Source organism: Notolepis coatsorum (assembly GCF_963971535.1).
Source record: "Notolepis coatsorum genome assembly, chromosome: 11".
Classification (NCBI taxonomy): Eukaryota; Metazoa; Chordata; class Actinopteri; order Aulopiformes; family Paralepididae; genus Notolepis; species Notolepis coatsorum.
The window spans coordinates 15,042,674-15,054,532 of record NC_140175.1 but is presented as its reverse complement, the minus strand read 5'-3'; the positions used below and the strand labels follow the sequence as shown (position 1 = coordinate 15,054,532).

The window sequence follows — 11,859 nt, the reverse complement described above, 5'->3', positions numbered from 1 at the left end:
CCCTAGTTACACACAGTCCTCATATCCCTCCTAGTTACACACAGTCCTCATATCCCCCCTAGTTACACACAGTCCTCATATCCCCCCTAGTTACACACAGTCCTCATATCCCCCCTAGTTACACACAGTCCTCATATCCCTCCTAGTTACACACAGTCCTCATATCCCTCCTAGTTACACACAGTCCTCATATCCCTCCTAGTTACACACAGTCCTCATATCCCCCCTAGTTACACACAGTCCTCATATCCCTCCTAGTTACACACAGTCCTCATATCCCTCCTAGTTACACACAGTCCTCATATCCCTCCTAGTTACACACAGTCCTCATATCCCTCCTAGTTACAGTCCTCATATCCCTCCTAGTTACACACAGTCCTCATATCCCTCCTAGTTACACACAGTCCTCATATCCCCCCTAGTTACACACAGTCCTCATATCCCTCCTAGTTACACACAGTCCTCATATCCCCCCTAGTTACACATAGTCCTCATATCCCTCCTAGTTACATACACAGTCCTCATATTCCTATATTCCTAGTTAGTCCTCATATCCCTCCTAGTTACAGTACATACACACAGTTCTCCACACATATGTATTTCATCAGAGAGGTCAGAGAGCAAAGGTCGCCTGCAGTGCCTTGCTCAAGGGCACTTAGGCAGGATGGTGGGCACCGTAGATGTAATACCACCAGCTCACAGCTGGAATACGCCCTCCTGTCAGTTAACCAGTGACTTTTCGGTTAATGGCCGGCCTCTCATGCCTTTTTGCGTATACTCAAGAATAGTATACGATAAAAAATGAAATGCCGATTTGGACAATAGAGTACCGTACTCTTTCTTTTTGCTCACAACACGTCTAGAAAGAAAGAAATAAAGAATCAAACGTCGATTTTATCATGCCATTTTATTTTCAGTATTATGCAACATTAGAAGTATAAATATCTGTTTTAATATACAACATCTATGACATCCATAGAGATTTTCCTTGGGCAAAATACAAAACTCAAACACATTGTTTTATTGCACAGATCCTAAAAGACAAACCATAGTAAGCAAGTTCATCTAATACTAGTTTCACACGGAGGAGAGAAAAAAAAGAAAAAAAGAACAGAGAACACAGAGGAGACACAGAAGAACACAGAGGAGACACAGAGGAGACACAGAGGAGACACAGAGGAGACACAGAGGAGACAGGTGGGGTGAAGAGTGATGGATGCTGAGCAGACATATTGATTTACCACACAGACAGATGTTCTTATTAAAAACACCACAAATGGCTGGCTGAGGAGGACGGAAGTCACATTACTACCAACACACATTACGTTTGTGACATAGCACACAGATTTGGCAAATCAACACCATATACAAAATATACATCCATGAAGCATTTGTAAACAAATGTCGAATGTGCTTTCTTTTTTTTTTTCTTTTTTTTTTGATTTAAATGTCAATCTTCAGGGGCGGAAAAAAAATAGATTCTTAATCATTCAAATACGTTTATTTTTTTTAATCTTTTTTTAATTAATTTCAATCTGCATTCAGTGTTGCAGGAGGACGTAATCGGACCCATCAGCCGTCAACAATCCTCTCTTTTTACCTCCAACTGAATGGGAATGTTGTCCAACATTAAGGTGCATTTCTCCTCTCTCTCTCTCTCTCTCTCCCGAAACATCAGCGTTACATTCACAATAAACTGAGAATAGTAAAAATGGCAGATCCTTTGACAACATTAAAAAATGTCTACAATCAATCTCATTTCTTGTGTGTTTGAGTTTGCATTCGTGGGGTACAGTATGCCATTTATATACATTACATTGTTGTGACCGGTTTAGATAAAGTATATTCAGTTTCGTCCTCTTTCGCTATACGGCAAGATGGGGTTATCGTTTTGATACAGCCGACATGATACAGCGCAAATACTGCATAACATATTTAAAGAAATCTAGGCCTACGTTCTGGTCGACATTTAGGGTTTGCGATTTTAAAAGGCATCTACAGTATTAGAGACATATATGTGCAAGCTTTTAAGAGTACTGTGTGTGTGTGTGTAGAGGGAAGTGATTCTGACATCTACATATAGTATAGTATCAAATAATCTCACTTCAACATCAATTTGTATGGTCTAGTGCGACGTGGACGTGAACTACACCATGTCATCCTTCATGGTTTCTCCTAGAAAATCGTTACCCTAATGTTCAGCTTTTAAGCCCAAGTGCTGGATTTCTCACAGAAAAAAGATGAGTTGATTATGATCCTTATCTTAATTTTATTGAGATTATTTGGATTTTTTTTTATACAAATATTATTAGCCACATGACCGGCGGCACGACTTCAGGACCCGGACGTTTTTTTTGACGTCAACCGGTATCCCCCCCCCCCGCAACCCGGTACGTCCCACCACCGGTATTTAACGCTAGCCGTATGTACGTGGAAACTAAACCCTTTTTGGATAACCAAACCGCACGTCATCTCGCATATATCCCTCCGGTTCGCGACGAAACAGAACAGAGGACGACGGCGGCCGAAGATAAGCTCCCTTTAACAATAAAGACCACTTCCGCGGCGAAGCTCGCTCTAAAACGCGACTTCCGGCGAAACACGGCGAAGCTCCGCAAAGTCTGAATATCTCACGCGTCATTTCCTCCCAAAACATAGTAAGCGAGTAATATATAATCATGGCATAATTGACAGTGAACACATTCTCGGGGGGAAACACTGACCACCCTCAGTTTTTTATTTTTTTTATTATATCACGCTACATTTATAAGAAATAGCACAGTTGTCCCCCTCGCGCCGTTTTTCTCTCTCTTCAAGTAAAATTCTGAAATTCGTCATAATGTGTTAAAAGTCACAGAGAGAGAGAGGACGTCTTTCGAAAACAGGTAAAGATAGACGTGACGTTTTAGCTTATTCTAGACCAGGGTTATCAAGCAGAACGGGACTCCCAAGTATCATCATCAAGTATACAAACATGACGTTGCAAAATATATACATATAAAACAAACAACACTCAGCCCCATGTATCCCAATTATTATTATCGTTTTTTTTTCTTCTTTTTTTACAGTATTGTCATATTTACAAACATATTGCATAAAAAAAATCAAAAGGTTTAGAAATGTAGAGATGCATGCGAGAGGAATGTGAGTTAACACCTGCGATCCTTGCTAAGAACAGCAAGTTTTATGGTTTTTATTAATCTAAGGCCCCCGTCAGCTAAGTACGACTCCAGAACCAATACGATGATTCCATGATATATTTCCTTTAAAAGTTCTAGGTTGTGAAGCACAGGACATAGTGCATTCCTTTAGTATGTGTACCACTACCCAAAACAAAAACAAAAATCACACTCCACCTCTACATAAAAAAAATTAAAATAAAATGACCCTTGACAAAAAAAAAAGTGACTATTCACTTCTGCTTTAGTTAAAGAGTGCTAGTACATTATGGGACACCGATGACTACTGATTGGTCGACTGGACCATGTGCCATGACTACAAGGATTCTCATTGGACAGCCGTTTTGCGAGGGGAGGGGGCGGGGGAATCATCAACGTGGTTTTTTTAAGTCTACTGCAGTTGGAAGTCTGTCCGTTTTTCAACCCCAGACGCTCTACGCCGGCCTACACGACCAAGAGTGCAATGCAACATCATTAATGGCACCTGGCTATACAGTACAGTACAGTACAGTACAGTACGGCCTTTTGCGAGGCTCCTCCCTATCGTCCCTGACGTGATGATTGCACAATGCATTCTGCCGTCAAAACAGAAAGGAAAAAAAAGAAAAACTCAAAAACATTCACTACACGTAGGTTTTTGACACTCAAAAGAGAACTTCAAAAAGACAACCGATGATCAGCGATTTATTGTCTACATTCAGTCCTTTTTAGACATTTTACGATATTGACATAAGTATTCTCGATAAGTGTGCACACACGCACACGCTCACCCACTCGAACACGCACGCACACACACACACACACACAAGCACACCTCTCTACCGCTCTAATAAACACTGTAACAGCTTCGCCGGTTCTCAAATGAAAAAAAAAAAGAAGGCATGATGACGCTTGAACACAAAACATTTCTGCCTCGCTGTCTCTTAACTGCCCCCCGGGATCTCTTCTAAATCAATTATCGTCGGCCTCCGCGTTTTCTAAATTCCCTCTTTTTACCTCTTATTGGCACAGCTGCGCGGCGACTCCTTCGGCTGCTTGCCTTTGTCTGCCGCGCCGCCGTCCTTTGCCGCCGCGGAAGAAGAAGCCGCGGCGGCTTTGGACGCCTCTCTCCTCGCGCTCCTCTGCGCGGACGCTGCCTCTTGAGCCGCCGCTTCTCTCCGCTTCCTCTCGGCCGGGTCCCTGCGGCCGGAGGACGACGACGACTGTTGTTTGTCGGAGGCCGAGCCTCTGGAGTCGGGTGCGCCGCCGGGACCCTTGTTGTGAGTGTCCGACCTCGGGCTTTCCTTGGACACGGCGTGGATCGCCGGCTCCTGATGAGCCGCACCACCGCCGGCGGCGATCGTCCTACCCGTAGGCGGCTGATGGGCTTCTCGTCTCGCCGCCGGGGGAACGGACGGCGGCACCGGGGGCAAAGGAGGGGAGGGCCGGGGCGGCATGTCCGACCGGGCGAGAGGCTCCCTCTGGGGGGGCTGCTGCTGGGGCGCAGCGATGGCGTCCTTTGATTTGGAGTCCGGCGGACTGGAGTCTTTGATAATAAGCGGAGCTGCGGTCGAAGAAGAGAGGGTTCGGGGCGAGGAGGAGGAGTCTTTGTGTCTCGCCTCCACCAGACTTGGTTTCAGGGTCGGAGAGGCTTTCGTAGTAGCGGAAGATGAGGTTACAGTTTTGGTAGGGGGAGACCTTTGTCTCGAGTCCGGGTTTTCTCTAATTATATTGACCGGGGCGATTGTAGTGATATTTTTGGGCACGGGGTCTCTTTGTTTCGCGTCCGAGCGTTGCCTGCCGCCGACGGGGGCCGGAGGAGGGGTCTGCTGTTTAGAGTCCGAGCCGTGGCCTAGTGCGAACTGAGAGTCTTTAACGGCCGGAGCCGAGACTAGTGGAGTGTCTTTAGAGATCTCCCCCCTCTGCCTCGAATCCGGACCTCCTTTGACGACGGGGACAATAACGAGAGTCACGCTATCAGGAGGAACCTTCCCTTCGGACCTCTTCGTCTCCCCGACGGCTTGTGGGTTCGCGCTGCTCCCCCCCGAGGCCGGCGGCGTCGTCTGTTTCGTCGCGGGAACAACGCTAGTCTCTTTGACGGCGCCGGCGTCGGCTATCTGCTTTTTGGAGATTAGACGTTCTGCCTCGGGAGCTTTGAGCGCCGCTTTCTCGACCTCGGGGTGGCACGTTGTTGACAGCGGCGGCTGTTTGGGCTCCGTGTTCTTCACGCCGCTATTGTTCTTTGTTTTTGGCGACGTGGAACCCTCCCTGCTCTGCGTTCCTACGCCGCCGCCGCTCGCTACCCTGCCGACCAGCCCCTGTTGATTCGCCCTCGGAGGGACCTGCGTGGTGCCGTCAGTCGATGGCGAGGCTGTCGCGTTCGCGGTTCCTCTAGAAAAACAGCCAAAGACCTGCTGCGTCTTTGGGCTCGGTTCTGCCCTCCCGGACACGCTACTACTTCCGACCGTGTCCGTGTTACACATGTCGGCTTCCTTCTTGGAGCATAAGCTGCTTGTACCACGACCGGCCGCATTGACGAAGACGGCAATGTTCGGTTGTTCCTCGTCCGCGGTCGGGGATTTGTCCGCGCATTGCTGTTGTCCCTGTGGTTTTGGATCGCTTACCCTCCTCGCCTCTACAGAGATAGAGGCCGGTGTTGGGACAGAGGCCGATGCTGGGACAGAGGCCCGCGCTGTGCTATGTGAAGGGAAAGTGTGGAAAGACAGTTTTGAAAGGTGTTGAGGATCCTCCAGGATGTAGTGCACAGATACAGTGTTATTTTGGGCATTCCCTGGTGAAACAGAGGTCACTCCGGAGCTCTGTGCTGCAGTGGCTGGTTTCTCGTCGCTCTGAAAAAACGGACTGCTTTGTTTTAGCCGCGGTACCTGAGCGGCAGCTGCGGTCGTCCGGGACTCCATTTTGGGGCCACTATCCGCCGGTGCAGAATCTTCAGTCTTTTTGTCCGGCTCCGGCTTAGTCGGAGAAATGAGAAAGTCCGCCATTTTGGGGCCACTATCCGCCGGTGCAGAATCTTCAGTCTTTTTGTCCGGCTCCGGCTTAGTCGGAGAAATGAGAAAGTCCGCCATTTTGGGGCCACTATCCGCGGCGTTCCGCTGTGTAGGGGACGGCGGATAGTCCTCCTGCTCCGCCTCGTCCTCCTGATCCTCGTTGCTCACCTCCCGTATGGAGGGCGTCTTCCCGCAGGAGAAGTGGGAGGAGGAGGCGTGGCGGGAACTCCTGTGTTCGTGAACCAGGGACGCGTTGTTGACCTTCACACCGCCGGTCCTGCTCTCCTGTTTACCGCTAAAGGTAAAAGCCTCCGCCTTGGACGTAGTAGGGCTCCTCTGTGGCTCACAGGGACCGGTGGGTCTATCCGGTGACCTCTCACCGCCGCTACTGCATTTGAACAACTCTGCGGTAGAACTACTCGGCTGCTGCTCTCTGGAGGGCGCCACGCTGCTCAGAGACCACACGGGCACGGGGCTCGGCGAACGTGCCAGGGGGCTCTTGGGTTTCTCTGCGGGTTTGATGAACTGGGGGCTGCCGGGTGTTTGCTTTTCCGTGGGACTCCGTGGGAGCCAAACCGGCGGCCCCACCGAGGAAACGCATGTGTCCGTCGTCTTGGAGGAGGAGACCCTGGGTCCGGAGAGCAGGCCGATGTCCAGGGTGCCCTCCAGGGGTTTGAGGGAGGAGACGAGGCGCGCCTCCAGCTTGTACTCCGAGGTCGTCTTCCTGAGACTGGGACTCTCGGCCGCGGAGATGAGCTGGAGCTTCTCCACGGCACTCTCCCCCCCCCTCCCGGAGTACATCTTGTTGGGGGACAGCAGACCTTCGGGGCTGGAGTGCGCGCTGCCCAGGAGGAGGCCTCCCTTCATCATGTGCTCGTGAGACAGGGCGGAGGAGTCCTGGAGCTGGAGACTCTTGGACCGGGTGGTACTGGAGCCAAAGTGGAGGCTCTCGTGGATGATGCCGGGAGACAGCCGGCACATGCACTCCTCCCGCTCCTCGAACGACTGCCGCTTCCTGCCGAACTCCACGTTGGCGGCTTTGAAGTCCAGCCTGTCCGGTTTCAACCCCTCTTTGTTGCCGCCCTGCCTGGACAGCGGCCAGTCGGGGAGTTGAGTGGAACACAGGGGTGACCGGAGTCCTCCCTCGCCGCCGTCACAGCAGCTGGTCCCAGAAGGCTCCGGGCTGTTCTGGGATCTGCCGGCGGGGCCACCTCGGCCCAGAAAGGCCTTGTTGTCTCGGTCGTCTCCGCACAGGAGGAAGGACGAGGAGGCGTCGGACGACTCGTGCAGGGCATCTTGCTTCTGCAGGGCCTCCCTCCTGTCGGACCAGTCCGGCCTCTTGACCACCACCGCCGCCACCTTCAGCTTCTCCTTGTCCGGCCTCTTCAAGCAGCCCTGCTCGGCGGGTCTGACGCGCGCGACGACGGCCAGGGGTTCGCAGCACAGCGTCTCCTCCACACCGCGCAGGGCCTGGTAGTCCCGGTCCCCCCCCTGCTGGGCCTCCTCCTGGGTCACCTCCAGGCTATGCTTCCTGGGACACAGGTGCTTCTTGTCCCCCGCGGAGGAGGCGGTGTAGGAGGGGGACAGCTTCTCCTCGGACTGGACGCGCTTCAGCAGGGGAGAGCGCGGCGGCTCTGCGCTCTTGGGGCGTACCATGTGGCGGACGATGGTGGGGGGCGAGTGCATCTTGGCGCCGCCGCCGGCGGGGAAGGCCTGGGAGGAGGCCTTGTTGGAGATGGTGCTCAGCGGGTGGCCGCAGCTGAGCAGGGGGGAGGGGGAGCGCTGGGGGGAGGTGGGCTGGGGGGGGGTGGGCGAGGGCGTGCGGACCAGCGGGGAGAGGGGGATGCTGCCGGCGGACTTGCGGCGCCCCTGGCGCAGCCTCTGGCCAGTAAGCTTGGGGCCGAGGCCGTGGAGGGTGCTGGGGCGGATGTGGCCGGAGCCGGCGGGGGAGTTGGGGGCGCTGGAGCTGGGGGAGGAGCTCTGGGAGGAGTTTCCACCTGAGGAACACAGGGAGGAGGAGGAGGAGGAGGAGGAGGAGGAACAGGGGAGAGAAATGTTTTACAACGCAGACAATCAACTGTTTAATAATAAGAGACACTTTCAACGAGTTAAATTGAAGACTTTGTAAGACCTTTTTAACCAATTTCATGATTATACTAGCAAAAAAATAACAAAACACAAGAGACACTGAACTGGCGGCTGCACTTGTGCCAATTAAATTGTTTGCGTGTTCCATACAAGCTCTCGCCAGACGCACACAAAGCCTCCCGGTAGCTTTGTGAAGAAACAACGACTTGAATACAAAAACATTTAATATATTTAATATTATTTAAGCTCCTGAGAACCAGGCTACCCCCCCACCCCCCCCCCCCCCCCCCCCCCCCCCCCAATAATTCAATACCTGTTCAAATGAAATGTAAGACTTTTTAATACGTTTTAAGGCCTTATAAATTGAGAATGATGAATTTAAGACTTTTTAACACCACCCCGCAGATACCCTGTTAAAACTCTTCATCGAGGAGGAACGGAGGAAATATTCCCCACCTGATTGGTTGAATTCTGATTGGTTGAAGACGCCGGGATGCGCCGGGCGGAAGAGTGCGGTGGGGGAGCGGGGGGACAGGCTGTGAGTGGGGGAACCTGGGAGACTCTCACCGGACGACAGGGAGCGGTTCAGGGACGAGAAGCTACGACTGGTGTGGAGCAGAGGAGACGGCTGCATGGCGAACCGCTTGAACACAGAACGCCTCCTGAGAGAGAGAGAGGGGGGGGGGGGAGAGAGAGAGAGAGAGAGAGAGGGGGGGGGTGAGAGGGATGGGGGAGAGAGATGGGGGGGGGGAGTGAGAGGGATGGGGGGAAAGAGAGGGATGGGGGAGAGAGAGAGGGGGAGAGAGGGAGAGAGAGAGAGAGAGAGAGAGAGAGGGGGGGGGGAGTGAGAGGGATGGGGGGAGAGAGAGGGGGGGGGGGAGAGAGGGGGGGGAGAGGGAGGGGGAGAGAGAGACAGAGAGAGAGAAAGGAAGGGAGAGAGGGAGAGAGGGGGGGGAGAGGGAGGGGAGAGATACAGAGAGATGGAGGGGGGGAGAGAGATACAGAGAGAGAGACGAAGAGAGAGATACAGAGAGATGGAGGGGGGGAGAGAGATACAGAGAGAGAGACAGAGAGAGAGATGGAGAGAGAGACAGAGAGAGATGGGGAGAGAGGAGATAGAGATACAGAGAGAGAGGGAGAGTGAGAGATAGAGAGGGGGAGAGGAAAATAGGGAGAAAGAGAAAGTGAGAGAGAAACAGGGAGAGAGAGAGGCAGAGAAAGAGAGACAGAGACAGAAAGAGAGAGTGAGCGAGAGATAGGGAGAAAGAGATAATGAGACAGAGAACGAAACAGAAAGAGAGAGAGAGAGACAGAGAAAGAAACAGAAATAGAGAAAGAGACAGAAAGAGAGGGAGAAAGAGAGACGCTATTATACTTTACAAACATTACTGTATGAAAATACAGAGAGGACAACGTGTTCAAGACACAGGAGCCACAGCTACACCTTGTGGTCATACTCTGCAACAACAACAAGCTACTAGGATAAAAACACCAGCCTGTACTTTGTCTGTTCTGCTATATGTATTACATACCATACCATGTCATTTTATTTGGTTGTTTGTTTGATGTTGTGTGTTTAAATTATTTCCCTAACCTCTGTGATGTATGCATGTCTCTTTTCTATTTTATTTTATAATGTACAGTGTACAGTGTCCCCCCCCCCACCTACACAACCTCCTCCAATGTACAGTTTCTACATCAAATGTATATACACTCTTTTTCTGGAAACTTTTTGTATCACAAACAGTACTGTATTTGCAAATCTGGTATGTCATAAATGTATAGATATAGCAGTACTGTCTATCTGTATGTCGTGTATGTCATATATGTTATGATGAATTGAAAATGGGGGACCCTGATGTAAACAAGACGAAAGTCTTTCTCTGGTCTGCATCCCCTTAACAATTCGCTGCTGTCGGGACAAAACCTCATAACTCCATTTTTTAAATATTTTTTTTTTATATAACTCAACTCCGTAGATCATCCTCCATATGTGTGTGTGGGTTTTACAAAGTTTAAACAATGGGAAAGCATTAAACCGATCATCTGTCTAAACCTCCTAACTCTATTCACCCTCAAATCTGTGTTCGTTTTTTTCATCTGCTGAAAAGTTGGGTTTTTGGAGTTATGAGGTTTTGTCCCGACAGCAGCGAATTGTATGTATTGAGCTGTACTGTACTGTACCCATTCTGCAATCTGTTAATAAAGTTTTCATTCATTCATTCACTCGCCGGAGTCTTAAGCTAGGCTAATGTTCCTTATCCGCTTCCATTAATTTGTGCTAAGCTAGGTTAGCTTGCAGCCGGATAGCTTTCTACTGAACACAGAGAGGAAATCGGCATCTCCTTGTCTGACTCTGGAGAAGACGATAAGCGCATTTCCCATAATGTTCCTTTAAGTTAATCAGAACAAAATGTTCCATGCTGAAAATAGACCTAAAAACGAAAATAGACCTAAGAAAAATATCATAAAACTAAGAGACATAATCATGATATGATCATATCGCCCAGTCCTAAAACAAACAAACACAAAGACGGTCAATCAATCAATCAATTCAATCAATCCCCTTTCCCTGTTACCCTTCGAGAGGCCCTTTTGTCCTCTCACCAGACCGTCGTTGTAATTACACATTTGTTCTTAATTGACCTGCATGGTTAAATAAATGTAAAAATAAAAAAGGTTAATTAAATAAATAAACTCCTACTTTTCTTGAGTCTTCTCCTTCTTGGGCTTCTTGGTGCGTCGCACCATCTTGCTCCTGTAGCTGTTCCTCCTGGCGGGACCCGTCTTGATGGAGGTGTTCTCAAAGGGAGTCGTAGAGATAGCCACCTTATTGCCGCTCTGTGGAGGAGATGCAAAGGTCACGCGATGCCATCAAAATTATGTATTTAAGGGGCGGCTACGTGGCGTATTGGGCAATGCGCTCGCCACAAATGCAGAGACGCTGGGCTCGCCTGTTCGAGCCCAGCGCTCCACATTGCTTTCAGTTTAGCTAGTCGTCCGTACTAATACACATTGGGCGTATTAGGGGGTGGGAAACTGATGGGTGGGGATCGGGCGTTGTGGACAAGCGACTCCTACAGGTCGGTTGGTGCGCCTGCGCAGTAGAATCAGGAAGTGTCGGGGGCAGCGTGAGCCTCCCACGCGTTACTCCTCACCACTGAGAGATCGAGCTGCGCAGGTGAAAAGATGCGACTGCTGTTACCTCAAGTACCGGAGGGGACTTGTGCTATGTATGACTTAGTCCACATTGCAGCCGGCTTGTGGGAGGCAAGAAACAGCGTTCGTGACAGGGGAGGGTTGAATTGGATGATACGAAATTGGGATGGGAGAAAAATATAGAAAATGGGAGAAAAAGTGGATAAAAAAAAATTATGTATTTAAGCTTCAACATTCCTTCGGATGAGATGTTAAACCGAGGTCCTGACTGAATTCGGTCGTTGGCGCATGGCCGTTACATGTACAATAAGCCAACAAGAGTCCTTTTTTGCCTAAAACCAGCACGACTTAAAAGGAACACGCTAACATTTTGGGAAATTAGCCTACCGTCTTCTCCAGAGAAAGAGACAAGAAGATAGATACCAGTTTCCTAGAAGTAGAAAGCT

General features: G+C 50.1%; 1 protein-coding gene across 1 annotated transcript in view; it reads right to left on the bottom strand.

Moving 5' to 3' along the window:
- Positions 1–892: 892 nt before the first annotated feature.
- The window catches only part of mast4 (microtubule associated serine/threonine kinase family member 4), a 275,602-nt gene continuing 264,635 nt past the window's right edge, over positions 893–11,859 (bottom strand). Inside the window, 3 exon segments of the mRNA XM_084325402.1 lie at positions 893–8,163; positions 8,711–8,916; positions 10,959–11,095. Coding sequence (XP_084181528.1) covers positions 4,172–8,163; positions 8,711–8,916; positions 10,959–11,095 — 4,335 coding nt within the window. The 3' untranslated portion in view covers positions 893–4,171.